The sequence below is a fragment of the Halichoeres trimaculatus genome, unplaced genomic scaffold (assembly GCF_033239565.1).
Source record: "Halichoeres trimaculatus isolate MK-OKI-2021-1 unplaced genomic scaffold, fHalTri1.1 fHalTri1_scaffold_15, whole genome shotgun sequence".
Lineage (NCBI taxonomy): Eukaryota > Metazoa > Chordata > Actinopteri > Labriformes > Labridae > Halichoeres > Halichoeres trimaculatus.
Window position 1 is genome coordinate 26,828,788 of NW_027437193.1, and position 26,840 is coordinate 26,855,627.

Below are 26,840 nucleotides of genomic sequence, written 5' to 3' on the forward strand. Positions count from 1 at the left end.
CAGAGTTTGACCGCGTCTTACAACCAGAGCTGTACTACAATAAAGCCGACTTGTGCAGCCCAGCTCATGTCTGTAGTCTGAAAAATACGGCCCTGCCGAATTTTTTATTGAATAGCCTGTGTGATTGAACATCATTAAAACCTACATGAATTGAATGTTTTTGGGATTTATTGCAATGCAATACAGCAATCATTACAATATTTCCTCAATGTTTCTATTTTACAATGTACAAACTAAATTAAAAAAAAGGCCATAAATAAACAAAATGCTTCAGATAGCTAAGTTTAGCATTAAACAAGAGACATATACATTTGACACAGACGGATGACAATCTATTCTAAATGTCTAATTCAACATAACTAATACAAATAAAAAATAAAAACAGAACATTTAAAAAAAAAGACGATGAGCGTATCATACAGTGTTAGTAAGAATCAGGTCAAGAGCTCATAAGGATACATTCTGTCCGGCTCCTCCCTCACACTTTTAACTTTGCATATTCAAAATATTCAAAGATAGTTGAAGTCCTGACCAGGGGGGTTTCCAGGTTCTGTGCAGTCACGCAATGTATATCACTCTCACATTCACATACAGACACACACACAGAGACACACACACATTCATACATACAGGCAAACACACTTTATTCAAGTCAAGCCCAAAGCAGCAAAAAGAAAACATTGGAAGCCATTCTGCTTATGCACAGCCTTACATGTCAGCCTTCACAAAACCAGAGAATAAAATAATGAAAAAGAGAAGTGGATAAGAGGATGAGGCTTCAGTCTAAGCTCGCAGTAGCTTAATGCGTCCCGTAGCCACGTCCAGATCATGGATTTTAGAAAACTCCACAGGATGGAAGTTCACAAAAGTGCTGCTTTTCTCTCTCTTTCTCTCCATCTCTCCTTTTTCCACTCGGTATCACAACTTCACTTCGCTCCTTGAAAAAGTCCCTCTAAAGTGCATGGATGAGGTAAATGAAATTCTTCCCAAATACAGGTTTGTATCCGTTCTGCTGCTCAGACTGGAACCATTGTGTGTTGCATGTGCTGCATTTGAGACAACATTTCCTGCTGGACACTGGCAATAAGTATGTCCTGGTGTGACGGCGTGATTATTCCAAGTCTGTCCATCTCCCTGTGACAACAGAGACAGAGAATTCTTCAATCACTACAGGCAGTAATTTTCTTCATGATAACATATCCTTGTTTTAAGTAAAGAAATTCAGAAATACAAATGGGACCAAATCTCACAAAAAGTCGACAGGTAAACAACAAATGAATAAAAACCAAAGTAACAGGGAGAAAGTTAATGATGGTGAGGCAGTTTTTTGGGTTGTTTGCTATATAAAAAGCATTGTCCTCCCAACAGTAAATGCTAAATAGACCAGTACTTAAATAGCGCTTTTCTAGTCTTTCCGCTTATAGTGTTTTACACTGCTCATCTCATCCACCCATTCACACCACATTGACACACTGATGATAGAGTTTTCTACCGGGAACCATCAGTTTTGACTAACACATTCACACTCATCCACACACCACTGACCAAGAGTGGAAGCAACTTGCAACAATATAAGTGTTTTGCTTAAGGACACTTCAACATGGGACTGCAGGAGCTAATATTAAACCCCCGACCTTCTGATTAAGAGGTGACGACTCAAAAATACATGAAAACGGCAGCTGTCAATCATCGTTAAACTTGACATAAAACCTTGTTTTTAAACTCTTATAACTAATGAAAACAAAACTTCTCAGAAAAAAAGAGGACTTGAATACAAGGCAGCCAAATGATATTTTCATATCACCACAACAATCAGACAAAAGAAACATTTCTACAAGGTGTATTTATTTTTAAAAGTTTTACCACAGCCCATCTGGACTGACTGGAGAGACAGATTTTTTTACCTATACTGCAGCCAGCCACCAGGGGGAGCAGTTTTTCACTTTGAGCCATGATGTCCATTTATTTACAGTCTATGATCGTGACATAGTGGATCTAATACTATCTTTGGTATGTGTAGAATATGAATCAATAGGTAAAAATGAGATACTAAGGTCATTACAGCTGCAACAAGACCTGACAGGGTATGTTGCAAAGTTGCAACAACAGGCATTGAGGGGTTAAGAACATATGGACATGGAAGTAAAACAGAATGTGTGTGAGGAAGACGACTCTGTCTGCAGAGCTCTGTTTTGTTCGAATTTTTCCTTAAGCACAGATGACACTTGTGTCCCAACAAGTTTGTTTGTCTGACCTCATTGACTCCCTCAGAGTAAAAGGTGCAAAACCTTAAAAGCATATCAGTTCCCCTTTTGTCCGGGCAAAATTTTTGCTCCAGTAAAACCACAGAATGCAGCCAATGTTGATGTTAGTTTGCAGATACAGGAGGAGAGGGATTTATTTTCATCTGTGTCAGATTTTCATCATCTTGTTGAGTAAAATTAGAGATGAGAATCTGTCTGCGCAGCTCACATTTTAGCACAATGAGATTTAATGAACAACAGCCAAAGTGGCTCTCCTTTCCGTCATTTTTTCACATGACTTTGCACTTACTGGTGTGTGAGAGCCAGGAGGCTGTCGAGGCTGGTGTATCCTGCTGCTGCCAGAGTGTCTCTGTACCTCTCCAACCCGATGGACTGCAGCCACACGCACATGGACCATGCTGGCACACACACCTCTGGTATGACGGACACGCACACTTCTGAACCCAGACTGGACTCCAGAATGGTGGCTGTGGGTCTAAACACAGAAACAAAGTCAGACTGAGCAGATTTGGGGTTGAAACATGATGAAGTAGAAGCACGGAGCTCTGGGTGCAGGCCTGTAGGTGAGGACAGATGAATGTCTGTGGTAATGTGGATAAAGTATGTGTTAGTCTCCCATCCTTTGTTTTTTGCAGTGTGTACCTGTCCCCTCCTGTGCGCCGCAGAGTCCCGGGGTTACGGATGAGTTTATCCAGCATGTTGAGGATCTGGCTGAAGGTGGGCCTCTCTGCTCGTTCCCGTTCCCAGCAGTCCAACATTAACTGGTGCAGCACCACAGGACAGTCCATGGGAGCAGGCAGGCGGTAACCTTCCTCTATCGCCTTGATCACCTACGGGAAGGGAGAGGATTTATATTTATGACAAAGGCAAAATCCAACAACAAACACCCATCTCAAGGATGAACAAAAAATGAATGTGAACTTGTTAATGTTTTGATCTGTGAAGTGTGAACTGTTAGTGTGAAGTTGCAAAACACTGGTGGATGTGAGGTGATGAGGTATGATCTGGTTGTCCCTGCGTGGCTCTTGCTATCCAGAGTTTACTCTGTTGTTCTTGGATTTTGAGCAATCAGAACATTCAAAACAGCTCTGTATGAATTAAGAGAGGCTGGTGATAAGATAATTTACAGTGGGTTATAAACAGCTGTCTTAAATCACTTAAATTGAACAGAATAACAGAGAGTCTCACCCACGTTGTCGTTACGACGTGACTTTTAAGAAGGCCTGTGTTTGTTTTGGAATTAAATGGAGACTGGATTGAAACACATTTTGTTGTTCAAGATAACTTTCAAGATGCAACACGCCAAAATAAGGTGTTTATCACTACGTTTATGTAGCGCTATGGTTTGATGTGTGACAAGAAAATATAGTAGCCATTTATATTTAGCGCAGCTGGCAGATCGGTGCTCCAGGACATGTCTGTAATGTGTAACGTTAGTGAATCCTGGTTCTGTCCTGCCAGTCATCTACCAATCAGAGCTAACGTAACCTCACTCTCCATTTATTGATAGACTCTCAAGTTTGAACAGACCACTGCAGAATAACTGCTGACTGTGGGTTGGAATCAACATTAGCACAAACAGTTTAGCTCCTGTGTTAAGGCTAATTAGCCTTTAGCTTGGCACAAGCATTGGCTTGTCTATCTTTCTTCTGCTCTTCTGTCCTTTTTCTGTCTGACAGTTGGGCTCCAGTGTCCACCATCACTACAAAATTAATCAAAGAGATCGCAGAGAAAAAAACACATCTCTGTGAGTTTTAGCTTTTCTCTCCACTAAACTTTGTCATCCAGCGTGGTGTTGTCATAGAGACCTAGACGTGCCTTAAATTAACCTGATCCTGCTCGACCTGAATGAGACGCAACAAAGCAGCATTTCGAAATAACCAATATTGATGCCGATAATCTCAATTTAAAGTGTGGATTTTGAGCAGGCACATATCTAGAAGAAAGACTTTTCAAGATCTCTTAGAAACTCCTCACAACCCCTTTAAAGAGGAGTATTATGCATTCCTATATTTAGATACAAAAATAAAGTAAGAATGCTGGATGATCAAATAAATTATTTGGAGGGATGGGCTTTAAAATCTAAAGCATGCTCCAGAATGTCAACCAATCAGTTTGAAAGGGGTTTATAGCTTGGGAAGCCTTAAAGAGACAGCTGCTGAAATAAAGCATTTTAGACAGAGGCTGACATACAGCACTTAATGGATTTATCAGACGACCTGTCATAAAAACAAGAACCGTTCAGCATCATTAAGTGCTTTGACTCGATCTCTTTCTTTCCATATGCTTCACCATATTGAGCATGAGTGAGGAAATTCAAACTGAATTCAGGTTTTTATTTGAAGATTTTAGCCAGAAAACTTGAATTCTCTGAAAAGCCATAAATGAGTCGAGAATGACAGACAAATCATTTTTTTCCCCTGTTCAGTAATTTCAGTTAATAACTGTGACTTAGCATTCAAAGAACAATGATGTGCTTTACTTTTTTTTTTTTTTTTTTTTGCTATCTTTGGAAACAGTACGTTTAAAATTTCACAGATAACAACAGTATTTCTGTTTTAGCATTAAAGATATCTTTTTTCATTAAAAAGCTTTCTCATACTGGTGGATTAACCTTTAAAGAAATGTAAAAAATATTCAGACCATGAGAAATATATGAATTTAAAGCAGTAGAGTTAAATGCCTCACACTTTGTTAAGCACTGTAAGTTTTTTAAAACACCAGACTGAGACAAAAGGATTCTTCTGTAAACCATGTAAAGCTTTTAAAGTGGTACCAGAGTCACAGTATAAAGCCTGGAAAAGCCTAATACCCTCTCTTTAAGCAAGACACCAGAGAAAAATAGCTGTTGTGCAAATGTAGTCATAAAAGAAATTTGCTGACACCAGTCAAAATAACGTATTTCACATGAGTAACAGACATTGAACTGTAACACTTAGTGTCACAGCATGTTTGCAGAGAAATCTCGCTGCATTATGGTTTTGTACAGGAAATGATTTAATGTGTGCCGCACCAGCCCAACTGCCACTTTGAAATGCCACTGCTGATTAAGTTTCAAAAGAAGAAAGCCACTCCTCCTGCCACTGATTTATAACCTCCTTTGTTTTCAAAAATCTAACCAGAGCTGTCTCACCGCCATCTGTAATTCATTTACTTTGTTTCGTGGCTTTGAGCTATTCCCATAATTCCTTTGTACATTAAAATGTTGGACAACGTTGTTTATCAGGGGTTGTGAATTGTGTAAGCATACTGCACAGGATGCAACTGTGACTTTAAAAATCTTCTCAAACAAGTCTAGTCTTACTTTTTAAAGTCAAATCACAGCTGAACTTTTGTTACTTTAGTGTTTATAATCAGCATTTATTTGTGCACTTTTTAGAATATGGTGTAATTAAAAATGTCTTGCATAAGCTGTTGGCAACTTCTGCTGTCACTGTAGTCACAGATACACAATCAGAGGATGAGTTTGATACTTAAAAAACGTGTCAGTTTATTCTCAGCTGATATCAAAGTTATGACTGTGAGTAACAATAAGGTTTTAAAAAACCTAATTGCTTCCACGAGCGGTTTGTTACAGCCTCTGCCGCAGCAGAGTGCTGGATGTGTTGATAAGAGGGAAAAATCAGTCAGCTTTTATCAAAATAACACACTCCAAACCTGCCCGAGTATTTAATGTCAAATTGGGTCTCAGCTAAGAGTGACACTGGAAACGAAGTTGAGAATGCTTTAGTTTGTATGTGGCTGTGCGATAAGTCTGTGCCAGCAAATAAGCAAAAAAATAAACAGCCGAGCGGCTCAGTGTGCGATGTTTCTCTCAGAGAGAAAAGGAGAGTAAATAAGATGGATAAAGGGTGTGGAGAGCAGCTCATCAGGAAAGTTTTCTTAGACTTCAGCAGCGCTGCAGATGAAATCAATCATGTTTGGAAATTTCCATACGCCAGACTGGCTCTTTGACCTGCTCAGACTTAACAAGCTTTGATAGCAAAGTGATTGCAAATTTGCTCTGAAATAGGATTTTCCTCTCAGATCTCAAAAAACTGTTCAGAACAACTGAATCCTCTCTGAATTTATTTACTGCGTGCTGGCGGAGGGAGAACACAGGCGGAATTTTCTGGTCATATTCTATTAAGTCTAAATATTCATCTTCAATAAAAATGTCCTTGAGACGCAGACTTGGCTCGCTGCTTTCCTCTTTTAGATGAATTATGAGCCAAAATTTACATTTTTTAAATGGTGCAGAGGTCACTGGGTCAGAATTCATAACATCACACAGAGAACAGTTTGTTTGTGCAGAAGTCCGTTCTTTAAGTATCCCACAGAAATGATGCCCTTATATGGATTCATCTCTTTAAACAAAGTTCATTGAAGTCAAATTTCTGAGCTATACGGGTGTCAAAGTTTAGTTTGAATTTTCACAAGGCAAAAATAATTTGACAGAAAATGAAATTGATGCAGTCATCCCTGAGTCTTTTCAGAGTGATTCAGTGTTGTTTCATTACATCTTCATCTCTCTCATTTCAGATATGATTACATTTGATTTAAAGCCATTAAACCTGCCAGTTTCAGGCCGATTCTGCAGGAAAAAATAATTCATTAAGTAATCACTCGAACAATAAATTTCATCAACCTATTAAAATAATGGCCAAAGTCATTTTTAACGGATATGAGTTTTTGGCTGAAATCACATCTTGATAATCTGGCCATCTCTGTTAAAATTGCTTCAAGCTTTATCTGAAAGGATCATGCTCTTTATGCCCTATAGGACAATGGCCTATATCAAGAGGGTGACTTAGGCCATTTTATTTCTAGCCTAACTCAAAATTTTAGATTATTAGTGAAAAATGTGTGACTTCGGCAACTTAACAAGCTTTCATGATGGCGGCTGCTTCAAGAAGAAATAGACACTTCAGCGCAAAAAAAGCTGCAAACATGATTCTTGAATTAGTTTCAACTGGTGAGTGATTAGGTTCACGATCATAAAGGCTAGGGTATAATGTTGTGTAGTAATTTAGTCTAAATTTCAGTTTAACTACAAATTTAGCTACTTCTAGCTAGCTACCTATTCCTGGCCAGCCCACTTATTTCTGTAACCAAACATAAAAGAGCACAAGGCAATAATACCCCTCAGAGTTTAAAACAAATGAAATGTTTTTGCTTTTTGGTAGGAGTAGGGTGACCAGGTGTCCCGCTTTGTGCGGGATTGCACAGCATTTTAATCACTTTTCCCACATCCCACAAGTTCAGATGATGTCACGCGTTATTGGCTCTTGCTCTCTGAAGTGAAGGCAGTCTCTATTCTGAAAGCATGACTTTCATTCAAAATGCTAACTGGTGTAAGGCCCGATGTTTCCCACAAGGTGAGGAGAAGGTGAGGGCGACGTGCTGATTCTCAGGTGTGAGCTAAGAAGTGACGACATTGACGTGTCCTTCCATCCATCATTATTGGGAACGTAAGATCTTTCTCCACTAAGATGGACGAGCTAGCTGTGCTAACCCAGCAACAGAGGGAATACCAGAGGGCAGAGTAGCATCAGGATCCAGGAGACAGAGACTGAACAGACTGCTCAGTCCTGGACCCTGTGGAGGTGGAGGCTGGCTGAACTGGACAATGATGGACAAGCTGTCATCATCTATTTTCTTATGGACCTTTATGCACTTTCTGTACACTTTCTTACTTTTGTTTTCTTGATTGCTGCTGTGACTTCAATTTTGTTGTACTTGTTAGAATGACAATAAAGTTCTATTCTATTCTATTGTATTCTAAAACCTGAAAGAGGGCTATCACTGTTGCCTATGTCAGCTGTTCATCAATATCAACATGCATGTGGTGTCAGGAGTTCATCGACCTATCACCTGCGTCCTCCCAACCTCCGCCCACTGACAGGAAAATAAGCCTCAGACATGAATCTTCAGAGAAAAAAGGAGCTGGTAACATGTTTATTTAAGATCAAACCAGTGCAGGGTGATTCACAGCGAGTGTCCTGGGAACTTGATCAGTTATTTCCCCACTGTGCATGGAGGTGAGTACTATGTGAAGTGACACACGTCATGATGTAAAACCTACAAGAAACTTAAAATGTTGTTGCCTTTTCATGTTATTGCGCATAGATTAGTTGACTTTTAAGGGTTGAGAACAAGCTGAAAGCTGAAGATAAAATATAGAAGATACTCTTAATGTCTACAATCACAATTTTTCACGAGCTCTGACAAACTTGTGGTTTCTTTTTTGAATTTTTAAAAGTAGATATTTTAATAGTTTTATGAGAACTTTTTTCCTGTGACAAACGCATTTACTTGTCTTTTGAATTGGAAAAATTAAGTTAAAGAGAAAAAAACAAAACTTCAATGTGCGCACTATGTGCAACTAAATCAAATTGTTGTTATACATGTAATTATAAGGTTGGTCTTAAAATAAATATTAATGTTTCAAGGTAAGATGGACATTATTTAGAAATTTAGCCCATGTTTCAGCATTAAAGTAACGTGTCCCACATTGTCCCTCATTGTCCCGCTCACACACACCCCTTGTTCTGCATTTGAAAATAACTCAGGCCATTATTTTAATAGGGTGATGATTTATTAGATCTTGAAGATCCACATCCTGGTTGATCATTGATCTCCTGACACATCAAAAGGTGTTTATGTTTTTCAAACCCTTTGTTGTCACATTTTTCAGCTTTTAGCATCACATGCAATTATCTACTCATGAAAAGAAGTTTGATTGGTTTGTCAGAGGGAAATCCGAATTTCGCTTTTATATCTTTTTCTGCACTTCTAATAAACAAAGGACGGTGGTGATTCAGAAACTGAATTTGTCATTTACCCTTCAGTTTAAAAAAGGGTTTCATTAGTAAGCAGACTCTTTTGTCTGTGAGACAGCTCATAGGTCAGAGGATATAAAAACTGACTCACGTCTTGGTTGTTCATGTCCCAGTAGGGTCTCTCTCCATACGAAACCACCTCCCACATAACGATGCCGTAGCTCCACACATCGCTGGCCGTGGTGAACTTCCTGTAGGCTATTGCCTCTGGGGCTGTCCATCTGATGGGGATCTTCCCTCCAGGTGAAAGATAAGTCCCAGTGGGCTCCTAAACAGCAGGAAAAGTCAGTGTGGTTCAGTGAGTAATGGGACATATTTATTGATTCTTATCTGAAGGGAGGAGCTGCTTGCCCTCCCAGAGGTTAACTCTGAGATTTATGTTTTGATTTATGTCGACAAGATGTCTATAAAAATGTGCTTTTAAAGAGAGAAGCAGATATGAAATGAGGACAAACAAATGCATAAACAGTTTGTGCATTTATAAAGTCTGTAACATTTCTCACCCTGGTGGTGTAAGCAGCTTCAGGGTCGTCCTCCAGAACTCGACTCAGGCCAAAGTCCGACACCTTGCACACCAGGTTGCTGTTGACCAGGATGTTCCGAGCTGCCAGGTCTCTGTGAACGTAGCTCATGTCTGACAGGTACTTCATACCTGAGGCGATGCCACGCAGCATGCCGACCAGCTGGATCACTGTGAACTGGCCGTCGTGTTTCTGAAACAGTGAAGTAACAGGGAAGGTTGATACACACACCAAAGACCAGCTGGGCAGTTAGAGATGTGGTGTGACGTGCTTCAGTTTCAGCGCACTGTAAAGTGCTTCTTATAAAACGCTTCAGCAAAAATTTCCAGTGATGTTTTCTCACCTACCACACAGTTTTGCAAGCTCTCCACATGTAACAGAGAGCTCTTTGAAGCACATGAAGTAGGGCTGAACGATTTTGGAAAATAATCTAACTTGCGATTTTTTTTGGGACCAATCTTGCGATTTAGCATGAGATTAATCTTTGGCATTGTTGACTAAACACAAGCTATAAGTCATTCTACTGTATGACCAACACGACAAAGGATACTGTTAACACTCAAACAAGTCTTTTCTGCACTTTCTAATCAAAAAAAAAGAAATACAGTGAAATTTTTCTGACCACCAGTTATCAGTCAGAGTAACAAACCACACAGAATATAGTGATCAAGGGGTACAGCTCTGCCAGCCACGATCATTCTACTGTCTGGATCTCTGTGGCTCACAGGGTTTTTACTATTTTAACTCCTCTCCCCCACTCACACTCAGTCGGCTACAGAAGAGGACGGCAACCATTTAAATTTACTCCATGGTAAGCTGTGACTTTGCAAAGCAATGTAACTCTACACTTCAGTGCTCCATGACAAAAACACACTGTTAAGACATGCCAAGGAGAGCATCCAAGGTTTTTTTCATGTAAGTTTTGAAGAGTGTGTGACAATATTTAACGTCATGTAAGTTGAACCTTTGTGAAATAAAGATGTATGTACCAGTAAATTCACACGTCCACAATAATCTAATGTAAGGCTATAATACGGTGTTTTAACGTCGTGTTAGTTACTTTTTTGAGAGATAAACAGAGATAAATGCTACTGTAAATTCACAAGTCCACCATTATTTAATGTAAGAGTATAAAAACAGGTTTGAACGTCATGTTAGTTGCTCATTGTGTGTTTACAGTTTGACTTTTTTTCTTCTTACTGTGTTTAAAGTTTGACTTATTTATCTAAAGTGTTTACAGTTTGACTTTTGTATTTATTATTGTGTTTACAGCTTGTTCTTATTTATCATTGGTTTAAACTACAGTTCTTATGTTGACAGTTTTATAATTAAAGTTCCTTCTTTAAATTCAATAGTATTCTGTCTCTGTCTTGAATCATATGGGTATTATAATAATTTGTGCTCATAAACAGTATCCTGTGCATATCAATGAATGTATTATATATATCAGTCAATATATCGTATACCGACTTTTTTTGGTCCCCAGTATAGGTATTAGTATCTGCCCCAAAAATCCCATGTATAATTTTTGCCAGAAAAAAAATAGCATTTTGACTTTTGCTGGTTTTAAGGAGGACCAAGTACAAGTTACTATATTCCCCTCAGGTTTGTGAACATGAAACTTTACTTTTTTTCTGATTGCAGCCTTTGTGATTTGAAAACTGCATTCCATTACATTTTGACTTCAGTTTCAAACTAATTAATTGTTCAGCCCTACCATGAAGTCAGTTTTGAAGAGATTAAAACTTGTGTGAAGCAAAACACAGAAAAAATTGAGGTCTACAAATGTGACAAAAGCTCATTTTTAGTAAAAATAAATTTTCTTATTGGACTCAGTTTAAGCTAGATTTACCTGACAAGTCCAGGAAAATGGAGTTAGCGTAAATTCATGCAGGACACAGAAGTCATACCCCCAGCTGTGATCAGCTGACAGCCTGATGTTCAGTCTCTAGCCCTTCTTAACCAATCACAGCGTCACTCTGTTATCCCTGATACCTCTTTGCTAACCAGCTGCTGCTGTCTGAATAATTCCTCCTCCACCCCAGCCTCCTCCTATAAGGGCTCCGTGTAAGTATCCTATTGATCAGTATGTATCCTTTTAATCTGTATGTAGGTATGAGGGTTTTACTATGCACTCCTTGGAGAGCTGGAGCAGGCTGCTCAGCTAACCCAGAAAGTACCCTGAAAAGCAGAGCTGTAATGCCAATTCTAACTGTTTCCATTTGGAAATAAATGGTTTAATCTATCACGAGTGTTCCTGACTGAAATGTTATTTCACGATATTGAAAGACAAAAATGACGCCTGCAAACACATTTCAGTTTTTGCAGTGCAGGGTTTCAAAGCTTTATATTTTAAATACACACCCGAAGAAAAGCATCCAGGGATCCGTTCTCCATGTACTCTGTGATGATCATCAGCGGCTTACCTACATGGGTGAAAAAAAAGCAAACGTGTTACACTGACACACACGTACACAAACAACCTCACACACAACTTTCACTTAAAGCTTTTGGACTCTCACATCTTGTGACGACGCCCTCCAGCCTGATGATGTTAGGATGGTCAAACTGCCCCATGATGGACGCCTCAGACAGGAAGTCCCGCCTCTGTTTGTCTGAGTATCCCGCCTTCAGACTCTTGATGGCCACGTAGATCTCTCTCTTGCCCTGAACACGCAGCCGGCCGCTGCACACCTCCCCAAACTCTCCTACACACAAACAGCAGAGTCAGCGCCAAGTAAGCATGTGTGTGGGTTTCTGTGCGCGTGCCTGTGTGTGTGTGTTTAAGTACTAATGCCAAGCTTACCCATGCCAATAACCCTCTCGATGTGAATACTGCTAACATCGATCTCCTTGGCGAACTCGTGGATGGCCTGATCCGGGTCTTCGTAGGTGAACGGGTCCACATAGATTTTGACTCCTGCCACGCAGGTGAAGAGGAGGCAGGAGAGGAGAGGGAAGAAGGGAGGAGAGGGGAGGGAAGGATGCAGAGGAGGGTGAGAAAGATGAGTTGTGTAATGGCTGCATATGTTATGTAAATGTCTTTGGCAGTATGTGCATAAGATGTGTGCAGGTGGATAGAAGAGATGATGAGGAAAAAGAGGATCCATCTGTCTTTTTTCATTACAGTATGTTTGTACGTGTGTGTAGGTGTGTGTATGTGTGTATGTAGTACCTGGGTTGAGATGTTTCTCCTCCTCTGACTCCTGTTTTGTTTTACTGTACTTGCTCCTCCTGAAAACACAAAAGAAGTAACGAACATTTGACTCACATGGTTCACAAAACGGATGTCCCTACACACTTTTGGTTCCACATGATTGAGATTTTAAAGGTTAGAGAGCATAAAGGGCGTGTGTGTGTGTGTGTACGTGTGCGTGTTTCTAAGTTTGCTTTATTTCCAGTTGCAGTGTGGATTCCTGTTATTTTTCTAGGATTTGCTGCAATAGAAAGTGATGACAATGAGAACAGAGGCTGCAGGAAAGACACAGAGCGAGCAGATGAAAGCATCTGAGGGAGAGCGCTGGAGGAGGGGCGACGCCTCAGGTAGCAAAAGATAAAAGGTGTTTTCCATTAAACAAAGAAACTGTCAGAAACACCTTTGTTGGCGAGCAGGTGTGTGTGAATGTGTGTGTGTTTTTTTGTGGGCACTTGCGCGTGCTCGTGACTGTGACACCCAAGCTGCACTGCTGAAAAGACAGTAATGACAAGCCAGGGACAAAGGGATTATCACTGTCTCCACTCTAATCCCCCTTTTAAAGCTTCAGGTAACACACACACATTATTCAGCCACACAGAGGTGTGTTTATGTGTGTGTGTAGTTAAGAAAGAGGCAGCGTTCTGATTGACGTCAGAGATGCACTGATGGGAAACCTCCAGCCAACATAAGCATTTAGGTGTGAACATTGACTGTATGGATCCATATATCACCGTGTGTGAGTGTGTGTGTGTGTGTGTGTGTGTGGGTGTGGGTGTGTGTGTGTGTACCTGCGGCTAATGATGAAAACAGCAGCAGAAATCAGCAGCAGAATTCCAACCCCGCTGACAGACAGCAGCAGGAAGGCTGAGTTTACTCCTTCACCAATCAGAGGAAAGGGATCTAAGAGATGAAGGACACAAAAGTCACACTCAGCAAACTTCATCAGATAAACAATCATAAATTGTTCCTCATAGAAAATGATTGTTGCTGTATGGATACCTGAATTAGTGGAGAACTCAAAAGGAGCGCTGAACTCCCCGTACCCCGCTGCAGTGCGAGCTCGCACATGAAACACATACACGGTGAGGGGGTTAAGACCTGCGACATCGACACTCCGAGAGAAGGTCCTCATTATGCGGTAGGAGCGTTCTTTCTGGTCCTGATTAGATGGGACAAAACAGAAGGAGGAGGGTGGGGAGGGGGGACTCTTTCAGCATCTGACTGCAAATCCATGCTCACCATCAGGGAAACACAAACAGCAGGACGACATATTGACAATTCAGACAGCTGCCTGAGCTGCATTAACCTGCGGCCGCCTCACCTTTTCATAGAACTTCACCTCGTACTCCAGGATGACCCCGTTGGGTCGATCCGGCTGTTGCCAGGACAACGACAAACTCTGCCTGGTGACTTCTGTGGCGTGGACTGATGATACTGGAGAAGGAGCTAAGCGAGGAAAGATGGGGAGAGATCATTGGTTTACAAAGCAAAGCTAATCTCAGTTTGGACTGGTGGCTGAGTTTGGTTAAGCTCTGGTGAAGTTAAAGTTTTTTTAGATAAGTTAAGTTTATTTTAATGACTTTTTCTTCAGCTGGGTTCAGCTTGCTTAATGTAGCTGAGCTGATCAACTTGATTCGGTCTGGACTTGGTTGTTTCCAAGCTTAGGGTAGCATAATTAAGTTTCCAGTGTAGCTCAGTGTAGCTTTTTCTAGCCTGCTAGCTTGGTTAAGCTAAGCTTTGATAAAGATAAAGTCTGGCTGAGTTTTCTAAACTGAAGTGTAGTTTGGTTTGGATTTTTTACTTTAGCAAAGATGAACTTTGCCTTGAATTTGAATTGATTTGGTTTGGTGTATCTTAGCTTAGCCTTGTTGGCTTTAGCTTAGCCTCATTTAGCTATATCCATCTTGGTTTAATCTGGTTTGCCTATGCTTGGTTTATATGTGCTTTGCTTAACTTAGCTTATTTTTTTTGTTTACACTAAAGCGAACAGAACATTGAGAAATTACAAAATGATGTGTTTAGTTGTGGTAAAAACATGTACATGAATGAAAAAAAAAACAGACAAGTGAAACATTTACAATAAAACACAAACATGTTATTAACCAAAACAACAGCAAATTCACTGTTAAAATAACAAAATGGATATAAAATATATACAATTTAATAAATAAATAAATAGACACACCACACACAGAAATGGTCACTGCACTGAAACCGATTTTTCAACTTTCTACAGCTAATGCATGCTGTGTGTGTAACACACTCCCGTTTTCCTGTTTGATTGGGGACCTTGGATCTAAATTACCTTTGTTTTTGAACCAAACTGTTCATCATTTTTGGTCTGGTTAAACCAAAATTGCTGCATCAAAATGGTTCAGTCTGCGTATTACACGCTTGTTGTATTGTGTTGTTTATATGGACAATGACAGAGAAACTCAATAAATTATCATTTTCACACCATAACATTGCGATGGAGAACTAACCAAGTTTTGTTTTTTATAAAGGAAGATCAAGAATTTTAGCTAGTTAAATGAGTAATCATGACTTTCCAAAGTGAAAACACTTAAAAGCTAGTAGAGTTAAATTCTGTAAATCCTATTAAAACATCTATAGTCATTAGCTTGCTCCTAAGCCCCACATAAAGTCTAAAGGTATTTACGGTGCCTGTTTGTCAACAATCTCAGTGACCCAGTGCACCTGAGACCTGACCTAAATCTCCTTCCTTTCTGCTCCATAAAGACACACCTCACCCTTCTCACTCTTCCTCACACATCCCTCCTTTTCTCATCCCTTTATGGCGTTTGTCCTCCATAATGGCTGTTCATATGATACGGGGCCATATGGTGGTGCAGGTTGGACCTGACACTTCCCAGACAGCCTTCATGCTGTGCACACAAGAGCGAAGTTATTTCCCCAGGGCTCTTGGAGCTAAACAGGTATGCCGTTCTTTAAATGCCACCGTACAGGCTTTAAAGCATCGACAGTTGAGACGTTACAGGGTGAAAAAAAAGAGGACTGACAAAAAAAAAAAACCTCTAATGGAGAGCATGTGTGAGGAGCGCCGCACACCAGCTGACACCTTCACGACTAAAATGAAACACGCTGTAAAAATCTGGGTGATTTTTCAAACACTTCAGAGGTCCAGAGCTGACATGAGTAAAACCCGGCCATTAGATTTACTAATGCTGTTTCATGTCAACAACTCTGCCGTGTAGAGTTGTAATTGACTTCTTTCCCCACAGCCTGCTCTGTCTGTTTGTATTTAAGTCAGTGATTTACATTTCCCAGCATGCTTTCTGACATCCTCTTAAGAACAGCTCTATAATTAAATCAGCTGTTGTTAGGTGTAGGAGGACGGAGTAATAACTATGGCAACTTTGACAGTGATAGTAAGAGCAAGAGTTTTTATTTGAAAACAGCGAGAAAAGAGTCTGTTGCTCTTTTGGTATCAATACTGGTCAATATGTTTACTTCGAATTGACTCTGTTGCAAAGCACTGCAAATGCGTCATTGCTTTTGTATTTATTATTGATATATTGGTGGTTTTTATGCCTTAATTAGGAGGGATGGATATGGTGGGAAACTGGGGGAAGAGGAAGAAATGGCATGTGGTAAAGAGCTGCAAAATGCCCCCAGGACCACGGCCTCTGTTCATGGGACAAAACAAGCATCATGGTCATCTTTATATGTTACAAGACGTAATGCTTATTGACTGTGTTTGCATTTCAAACTAGAAATGCACTCGGAGAGTGCAGGCTTCCGCAAAGCATATTGTGATTGTCACCAACACTTTAGTCCTACTTTAATGTTATACTCCCTTTCAGTAGACTGTCTGCTAAAATTTGGTCTTAGTTACAGGTTTGTAGGGTAACTTGTAACCTGACAGTAGCCACGGTAACATGAGGAGTTTTTAGTTTATCCGAATAGAACCTTTCTGAATGACTTCCCCGAAAACAATAGTATACATGGAAAGGAATATTCCAATCTCTGGTCTACATGCGCCGCTATAATCGAACAGAGAAGTCAATGGGACACACTTAAACAAATGTAAACAAAGTGAGGAACGTCTCTAGTTATGTCTTACGTCATATCTGAGCATGCGCTGAAAGAACGCACCCTGACAACTTTCCGTTTGAGTGGATACATGATTCCTCAATCAGTTTGGGGAAAGGAATATTCAACCCCTGTGAAACTGATTAAATGTCCTTTTGGAATGAGGTGTGTACAAAGGTTAAATTATTTCCGTTTGAGCAAATAAACCAAATGCAAGTGGAATATTTGGGTCCATGTGTACGTGGCTAGTGTTGACCCAGTACTAATTTCATATTCTGGATCTTAGTATCCAGAATTTTGCCAGGATCTGGATCGTCCTTTTACATCTGTCAGAAGTTATGGTGACCTTGTCTTGGATTGTTTTTCAAAGCAATCAGACCATTTATCATTGAGTTATATACACATATGGTGAAAACAGCCATATCTCACAATGATAAAGAATCCTTTAAAAAGTCCTGGATCCAGACGGTGATCATCATCACCTCAAAAATTTAATCAGTTCTTCCTTATCCCATTTTCAACATTTCCTGAAAATTTAATCAAGATCTGTTTGTTACTTTTTTTATCATGTTGTTCACAGACAAACAAAAGAAACAGACAAACTCTCCCAAAAACTTAACCTTCTTGGTGGAGGTAATAAAATGTCAACTTTTACATAATCCTGCTTAATCGTCACTTCTGGGCCCCTATACGTATGTGTCAGTGTCTGTGTTTGCCTCAAACCCTCTCCTCTGCCTGTGAGTTGTTTGAGAACATTTCTGGGAAGAGTAAGTGTGGTAACATCAGCCAAAGACAAACTCAGACAAACTCTCTCAAAAACATAACCTCCTCAGCGAAGGTAACTAAATGTAAATGAATGGCAAATATGTATAAATGTAACATGGACTCAAAGCTAATAGTCAAATGTTGTCAAAAATATTCTCTTTTTTCACAATAAGAGCTGCAGGTGACAACATTTTATTGGCCTCCTTCCAGAAACAAACCTTCAAACAAAATTTCTACAGATGGACTGGAAATATGTTTGGAAAGTGTTTTGGAAAAAAGTAAATTAAAAAAAAATCACTTCTCTCCTTATTATCAGCGCATAAATACATCACCAGCAGCTGCTATCCAATGCTGCCTTCAGTGTTCAAGACAGATACTAACGTTTGCGTGCAAGTGTGCAGCTTTTTAAAGAGCTTGCTCATATCATGCCTCCACACACAACAGAGCATTACCCATGGGGCCTTGCCTCCCGGGGGCGCACATGCAGTGAACAGCAGTTTGCTTTGTGCTGACCCACTTACGGACAACATTCAGAAACACTTTTTGTGTTGCTGCAACACTCCTACTAATTCATTTACCACACTCAACGCTTCTTCTCACCTGCTTGGTTGGTGGTTACGGTGACGGACACACTCTGGGCTGCCCCTGCACCGCTGGCCTGGGAGACCCCGTTGCGAGCGTGAACGATGAAGGTGTAGTGGGTGTGGGCCCGGAGCTCACTCACCACCACCTTGGTGCTCTTCAGGCCTGTCTGGCTGGGGGAGAAAAGCACGTCGGAGCCACACGGGAGGCAGAGCTGAGAGATGGAGCCCGAGCTGGGTTGGGGGTACTCTTCATGTTCTGGCCTGCCCTGGAAGACCCCTCTCCCTGCCTGCACTTCAGACCCCACAATCCCCTGGTCTGACTGCATCCCGAGGCCTCCGTGCTGAGCTTCAGGCTGCAAGATGCTGCGATTCCTGGGGAGCGCTCTACCGCCGCTCTGGCTGTGGCTTCCTGTTTGACAGATGAGACACTCCAGACTGTAGCTGGTGTCACTGCGTCCCCCCAGCCGACGAGGGGGGGCCCACTCCAGGACCACCGACGTCTCGTTCACCACAGAGATGAGCTGCTGAGGGGCTGATGGGGGCTCTGAGGAAGAAAAGAGGAGAAACTTGAGCTTGAAGGAAACTTACCAGGAAAGTGCGCATATGGGAAGTGGAAGTATACGGGGTGTATGGGGAGGTTTGTGTGAGATGCTGGCACCGCTTGAAATGCAGACATCTGGCATCAGACTGCAAACCATACTGTTCAGAGAAGTTTTTGAAGGGTTGGATGTTTTCTTCTGTGGTATTTCTTTTTTGTGTGTGTGTGTCTGACAGAGTGTGTGTGTGTGTGTGTGTGGTTATGTGTATGTTTTCATTTTTCCCAGGCCAAAGAAACCATGTGCTGTATATAGGCATAATTAAGTTTATGACACACAGACCGAGGTCTCCAAGTCTGCCACACAGGACCTACTCGGAGACTCAGGGAGAGGGAAAAAGAGAAAGCACATTTATTCACTTCTCAATGTCTTTAGTTATCTCTGGCAGACAGGATGTAGATGGTGGCTTAGTCATAAGTAATGGGATCATGAAACAGGGGTGGCATTCAGACAAGTTTGTGTCTCCCTCTGTTTGGTAGAGATAGAGAGGTTTGGGAAACAATGAACGCTCTTCTTGCTTTTATTTGCAGGCGATGCACTCGCATTTTGTCTGTCTTTTCGCTTATCTATTGTCCTACTTATATATGTGTGTGTATTTCTGTGTGTGTGTGAGCTCTTACGTGTACAGGCCATGGAGGGAGGGTCACTGTCAGCGCGGTAGAATCCAGAGTGGCAGTCACAGACAGTCGCTCCGTCTCTGAGTGAGTGGCTGTGCGGGGGACACTTTGAGCACCCCACGTCTGAAGACTTGGCTTTGTAAAACCCAGCAGAGCAGGCTGCAGACAAGAAAGACGAGACATTAACACTCTGCTTTATCACTACATCAGACAACACCAGTCAAAGAAACACATCCTTAATGGAGTGACATCAACTTACTTATCATGTCACACCTGGAGTAAATATTTGAGGAAGTGCATTTTTCTTTTTTGCACGTCTGTACTAATTTTGTTTTTCACCACTCAAGGTTGGCATTAATGGTAGTCTAGATGTTAAAGGTAGAGTCTGCAGGAATTTTTATTACTTGTAAGTAAACACAACATTCAAACTGGGCTCCTCCTCCTTGGCTCAGTGCCAGCAGCAGCGCACACCCACAGCCTCCGACTATGACAATGTGAACACACTCACTAGCCCAACAACCACCTCTAGCATCACATTTCTACATGGGAGAGACTCAAGGTTCAGCCGTTCACCTGACTTGGCATGTTAGCACAAGCTAATCACGGGTATTTGACACATACTTGGCTCCACTGCAAAAACTGAAATTGTATCAAGTGTTTTTGTCTTATTTTCAGTAGAAAATTCCTTTTTAGACTCAATATGAGCCAAATTCACATGACCAATCCAGAAAAATGTCTTGCTTAAAGTTATTTAAGGACAAAAATGAGGTCTGAATTGCTCGTAACAAGAAAAAAAGTCTGCCAATGGAACAAGAAAAAAGTGACTTGTATTAAGACATTGTTCTAGTCTCAAGGAAATTTTCAAGCAATTTTTTCTTGTTCCATTGGCAGATTTTTTTACTGGTTGCAAGCGATTAAAACCTCATTTTTGTACTCTGATAACTTGAAACAAGACATTTTTCTGGATTGATAAGTTGAAAGTGGCTCATATCGAGTATAATAAGACAATTTTTACTTATAAACAGACAAAAACACTTGATAAGATTTCAGTTTTTTGCAGTGTAGCAGAAAGCTAATTCGCACTGCTCTTTGTCCCGAGCTGCTCTTCAAGTGCCCAAAAGCAAGTGAAAAAGGAGCTAAGCTTTGCTGAGTAAAAAACTTCATACGTCCACTATTGTAGCTTCATCCACTTGCTAATCAACACACAAAGTCACCTGTGGACTGGGCTTGCTCTGATTGGTTGATGTTACCAGAAACATTTCAAAAACATTCTGAAACAACCAAAACATCAACACACAGGCTGAGGAGAGGGTTCAAGGCAGACACAGACACTGACACATACGTATAAAGGCACAGAAGTGACAATTGAGCAGGATTATTCCTGTAAGAGTTGACTTCTTATTTTTTCAGGAAATTCCTTCAGACTCTACCTTTCATTGTTTTCAGATTTTGCGTTTGTTTCTTTTTTACAAATCCACAAAGTGAGCTGCATTATCAATCTTATTTGTTGAACATGTCTTCATTTCAGCCATTCTTTAATCCATTCACTGACTTTTTTGCTGGAGCTGGAGCCAATCCCAGCCACCATTGGGTAAAAAGCGTGGTACATTCTGGACAGGTCTAACACGTACAGAAAAACAACCATTCACACACCCACTCACATCTATGGAAAATTTAGAGTAACAAATTCACCTAACATGTAGCATGTTTCTGGACTGTGGGAGGAAGCTGAAGTACCTGGAGAGAACACACACATTCACTCCACACAGACAGGCAACTGTCCAGCCGAGGAATCAAACTGCACCATTGTGCAGCCCCCACTGTGAGATGTGAAGCCAGAAAACAGCCTCAATGGACACTGACATGTTGCCCTTGTGTTTGTGATTGTTTCATTTTCTCTCACCATTCTTCCTCCACTCTGCTAATCGTGAACAGAACGCTGCAGGAGCTGCATTCATCAACAGGGCTGTCAATCATGATGTCACATCTGCTCATTTTAAAAATCAAAAAGCTAAACTTCTCAGAAAAATGAACGTTAGGGAAAAAAATCAGCATGAAAAGAGCTCCTAAAAAATGACAGAAACAATGTTTGAGAAAAATGTCATGGTAAATTGAACACTTTTATTCATTTTATAGTCCTAACACTAGCCTACTTGAATGTTATGATATAATTACATGTTTACATTTATGGTTGAATAAAAACATTAGCTAAAATTAAAACAAGATTAAAAAAATACTGATTTCTTGATACAATAAAATAAACAAGTAAATGTGGTGATATGGAGATTGTTGAATCTTATAAGTATTTAGGTACTGTGTTTGACTCTCAACTGAAGTTCAGCAATAACACTGAGAGCATTGCTTGTTGATGTCAATTAAGAATCCACTTATAGAGGAAGCTGAAGTCTTTTAATGTAACAAAAATCTGAGTAATTTCTACAGGTCCTTTATTGAAAGTCTTTTGACATTTTCTTTTATTTATTGGTTTGATGGTCTGTCTGTCAAAGCCAGAAACAGCCTGTACAGCATTGTTAAAATCTGCTACAAAATAATAGGAGTCCAGCAGACAGATCTTTGTTCTTTATGAAAGAGACAAGTGGTCAGAAAGGCAAAAGGAGTTATTTACCAACATAACCACATCCTGCATTCAGAGTTTACCTTTATGCCCTCAGGCCGCTGCTTTATCACCCCCCAGTAGGAGAACAAACAGGTACTCATAGCCTTCCATTTCTTCTGCCATCAGGCTGCTTCACCTTGATAGCAGTCTGTTAGACTGACGTATTGGTACTTTTTGTTTTTCGCTGTTGTAACTGTATGGGATCTTTAATGCACTGTTGGGTATCTCCATGTTCTCCTTGACCTGCCACTAATTGTGGATGTGTAATGTAATCTGTGCAACCCAGGCTACAGGAAGAGTCTGTTGAAGGCTGCTGTATTGATGTGTTCTCTGTCATTTTCTGACTTTTATTTTATAAATTTATTTTATCATATTTTTATATTCTGTTCATTGTTGACTCTTTTTGCTGTTTGTAGATATATGTGTAGCCTAGGTGGACTACAAAATCAGAATTGCCATTGGGATAAATAAAGTTGTCTAAACTAAAATACAACGGAATTTTTCTAAACCCACTGGCAATTGTTTCTGTTACTCTTTACAAGCAATTCAGCCATAAAATTTGTCTTGAAACATTTTTCTGGACATGTCAGGTGAACATGGGTCATATCAAGCCTAATAAAATATTTTTACTCAAAACAAGACATAAAACAATCTTATTGTTTGTATTGTGGGAAGTTCTTCTCCTCAGGTTGATTGATAAGACGCCTGTGAAGTTTTTCAGACCGCTCTCAAAGGGCTTTGACCAATCAGAATTCAGTATTTCAAACAGCAGGGTGATTAGTCACAAAGCTGGTAGTACACTGCAAAAACTGAAACCTTTTTGAGTGTTTTTGTATAATTTTGAGTAAAAATTGTCTATTGTCTTGTACTATACTTGATATGAGCCACAGTCAACTTATCAGTACAGAGAAATATATTGGTTTAAGTTATTTAGAAATAATTATGAGGTATAAATTACTTCAAACATTAAATCAAAATAATCTGCAAATGGGACAAGAAAAATTTGCTAGAAAAATTGCTTAAAACTAGAATAATGTCTTAATACTTTTCTCTTGTTACAAGTAATTCAAAGCACATTTTTGTCTTTAAATAACTTGAAACAAGACATTTTTCTGGACTGGTCAGGTGAATGTGGCTCATATTGAGTCTAAAAGACATTTTCAATTAAAAATGAGACAAAAACACTTGATACGATTTCAGTTTTTTGCAGTGTAATGAGTTAAAAGCACTCTAAGTCCTGCTTGACGTTTGCGTTGGTAGGCTTGTATTAAACTCAGATGACCTCTGACCCTTTGATTAAGTCTTTGTTCTGTCACACTGACAGCTTAGACATGGTAGAAGACGAGTCAATCAACACACAGGCTGCGTTTCGATCCGCAGATAAACAACCGTAAAGAAAAATCCGAGGGGAGAAATGGATATAGCGTGAAGAGGAGGGGCCCTATGACTTCTTTTATCTTTGATTTTGATGAACAAAGAAAGAAAAACACCAAAAAGAACACTTACTGATCAGCTCCCACTCACTCTCTTTTTCTCTTTCTCACACACACACACACGCGCGCACACACAAACACAGGCACAAATCAGAAACAGTAGAACTGAATACATCAAAACTCCTCAGTGCTACAGCCCACACAAATATAATTGACATTTAAATATATGAAAGAGGAGAGACAGAGAAAGAAAGCGGCTGAGGGAGGGAGAGAAATCTTCTCTCTGTATACCATGCATTGACAGAGGAACAATACAATAAATGAGAGCATAATTATACTGCTTGACATCCACTAGTGAAGCACCAGAGATGGCAGAGCAGGGCTGCTTGGAGATGTTTTTTCTCTCTTGAATTTCAGAGGGGAATCCTTCGTTTGTTCCTGCTGCAACCACTTTTCCAACACCTTCTTTTTCATCATCACGGCCCATTCATTCCCCTTCCTCCATTCCACCATCATTCCCGCTTCTCCGCTCGCAAAGATTTCCAAGGGAGATGAAGACATCCCGGTGGGAGTGGATAGGAATGTGGGAATGATGTGTGTATGTGCCTTTTTGTGTGTGTGTGTGTGTCAGAGTGCTTTATGACACTCTCATCAGTTGATGAGAGGGAGGAAGTCTCCTCTGTAATCTCCTCACACCGACCATCCTGCTCCATCTGTGTGTGTGTGTGTGTGTGTGTGTGAGCCTCCGTAGATCTGCTCTTTCACACACTCATCTGCCCTCCCTTTCACATCCTTTTTTTCCCCTTCACAACCTCCTTGCGCACTTCCTCCTCGACCTCTACTCATCTTGGCTTTTGTGTCTGATAAGTCCTGCTGTATCTCTGTACATCCCTCTCTTTGAGTGTCAAACCTTGGAAAAGCTTTTGAGGCTGGTGAGGAGAGTTTATGGCGCGATATCGACACCAATTCAAATGAGACCGCACACAAACACGCAGTGGAAAACCATCCTGTCAGACGCTGTAAATTCATGGACACACTTACAGCCGATAAGGCGTGAAACCTGTGAATTTATATACAGCTGATAAGTGTGGTTTTCATCTGCTGAATGACTCATATTACTGTGTGAGCTGATGCAGGATAAAATACAGGATGATCACTCACAGTTTTTATGTTAGTAATCATCAGTGAAGGTCTGTACATGCATGGGAAAAGGAGGGAACCAGCCAGAGGAACACAGAGCGAAGTCTATGACCCGCTAAGGCTTGATTACAGGCCTCCACAAGACTGTGCCAGAGGGGGTGAGCGCACTGCCTTTGTCTCCTTCCCACCCAATCCTCTTGCCTTGTCTCCAACACAGAGGACAAAATGAAGGAGGAAGAGAAAGAAAAGAGCCATAAACTTCCTTCAGCGCCCTCTCATGTCTCTATTCTCTCTGTTGTCTGTAGCCTTTTGTGTCTTTTTTAGCGCTGGGGGGGTGAGGGATACTGACATGGAATAAGAGCTCATGAGGGTGTCATTAACCCGACATTAACCCTACGCCGCCGAGCGTGGTGCTCAGCCTGAGATCCACCGGTAAACTTGCAGATGAGGACACAAGCACACTGATAGGATCAGCTCTATTAGCATGTTTTAGCATCTGTTAGCATGTTGAAAACAGTATGCACTGCTTGTAAACCTGGCTGGTTAGTCTGATATAAAGAATAAGAGAGAACGATAACATTGAAAGGATGACGAAGGCTGCCCTGCAGACACAGTGAGAAAAAAAAGACTCAGAAAAAGTGATGGATACAGAGGTGAAGAGAGAAAAAGAGCGAGGGAGGGAGGAGGAGAAAAAGAAGCCGGAGGGGAAGGTGCCCTTTGATTACTATCAGCATTGTCGGCATTTGCATATGCATTCTTCTGCTACCTAAAATGCAAATGCAGCACCCTGCAAATCCAACTAAGAGCTTTGTCAGTGCACTGTATGCGTGCGTGTGTGTGTGTGTGTGTGTGTGTGTGTGTGTGTGTGTGTGTTTGTGTTTGTGTGTGTGTATGTGTGTGTGCTCTCCTTGACCCCCCATGTTATCTGTCATCATCCCTTGTTCCTTCCCAGCAGAGGGGTGTAGATGGAGGAAGTACCCCTGACCGCTCCAGTCTGACACCTGTCTGTGTGATGGATGGAGGGGAGGGAGGGGCAGATTGACAAATGGATGGACGGATTGATAGACTGTCACACGAGGAGGCGGGACACTATTAATCACAAGGGTCATGCCCTGTTAATTAAAACCCACAGAGATGCTCGAGATAAGATTGGAGTCTTATCTTCTCTCTACTGTAAGTCTTTACAGGAAGTGGAGCCCAACCCCCAAAATATCAAACTCATCTCCCAACAGAGGAGGCCTGGCATACAGAGCTGACTTACCACCATGACTAGTGTAGGTATCAGTGTAACCACTCGCAGTATTCTATCAGGAGCCAACACTGTTAATAGATTAATATCATAACAAGTATCAAAAAGTCTGAATTATAAGTTTAGCGCCCAAAACCAAGAGTTTGGTAAACTGACACTAAGGATTGGTACCTTTCACATTTGAAACAATATGTTACCAATGCCCGGTACCTGGCAATAGGTATTGGTACTCAACGGCACCAATTTTTGGTACTTTAGAGTGTTTGTTCTTGTAGTATTAATATAAATTCATTTATACCATAGACTGTATAAAACATGGACGTAACCTCCACGACGTCACCCACACCTGTTCCTAAAACCATGAAATGAAGCCAATCCATGGATGCATCTACATTTAATATGACGCCAGCCGTAAGTTTCATTTCTAACACCTACAGCGCCCAGCAGTCACGTGACCCAAGCTGTGCCTCTGATTGGACAATCAAACAATCCTAAAAGTCTGTTTTTATGGCTGGGTGTGTAGGTGAGTTTTGGTCTTTCTGCAGCCAGCCTCAAGCAGATTCTCAATGAACAGCAACTTGTAGCACTTCCACATAGGCTTCATTCTTACTAACCAGTTGCAGCCCCTTGGTTTACACTGCAAAAAGCTGAAATTTAATCTAGTGATTTTGTCTTATTTTTCAGTAGAAAACTTCTTTTTAGACTTAATATGAGCCACATTCACCCGACTAGTAAAGAAAAATGTCTTGTTTTAAGTTGTTAAAAGACATAAACGAGGTCTGAATTGCTTGTAACAAGTCAAAAAAAAATCTGCCAATGGACCAAGAATAAGCTACTTTCATTAAGACATTATTCTAGTTTCAAGCAAGTTTTGCTGCAAATTTCTCTTCCATTGGCAGATTTTTTTTTACTTGTTGCAAGACATTCTGACCTAATTTTTGTCTTTGAATAAGTTGAAACAAGATTTTTTTCTGGACTGATAAG

At 40.6% G+C, this 26,840-nt stretch overlaps 1 protein-coding gene across 1 annotated transcript in view; it reads right to left on the minus strand.

Annotated features, from left to right (window-relative positions):
- Window positions 1–202: 202 nt before the first annotated feature.
- The window catches only part of LOC141803892 (ephrin type-A receptor 4-A-like), a 41,675-nt gene continuing 15,037 nt past the window's right edge, over window positions 203–26,840 (minus strand). The window contains exons 6-19 of the mRNA XM_074687954.1: window positions 19,421–19,576; window positions 18,221–18,748; window positions 14,124–14,248; window positions 13,802–13,961; window positions 13,591–13,702; window positions 12,782–12,840; window positions 12,413–12,526; window positions 12,129–12,314; window positions 11,971–12,032; window positions 9,589–9,798; window positions 9,177–9,353; window positions 2,907–3,094; window positions 2,554–2,739; window positions 203–1,134 (exon numbers count right to left, since the gene is read on the minus strand). Of these exons, the coding sequence (XP_074544055.1) occupies window positions 1,017–1,134; window positions 2,554–2,739; window positions 2,907–3,094; window positions 9,177–9,353; window positions 9,589–9,798; window positions 11,971–12,032; window positions 12,129–12,314; window positions 12,413–12,526; window positions 12,782–12,840; window positions 13,591–13,702; window positions 13,802–13,961; window positions 14,124–14,248; window positions 18,221–18,748; window positions 19,421–19,576 (2,381 nt within the window). The 3' untranslated portion in view covers window positions 203–1,016. The remainder of the gene's footprint in view (window positions 1,135–2,553; window positions 2,740–2,906; window positions 3,095–9,176; window positions 9,354–9,588; window positions 9,799–11,970; window positions 12,033–12,128; window positions 12,315–12,412; window positions 12,527–12,781; window positions 12,841–13,590; window positions 13,703–13,801; window positions 13,962–14,123; window positions 14,249–18,220; window positions 18,749–19,420; window positions 19,577–26,840) is intronic.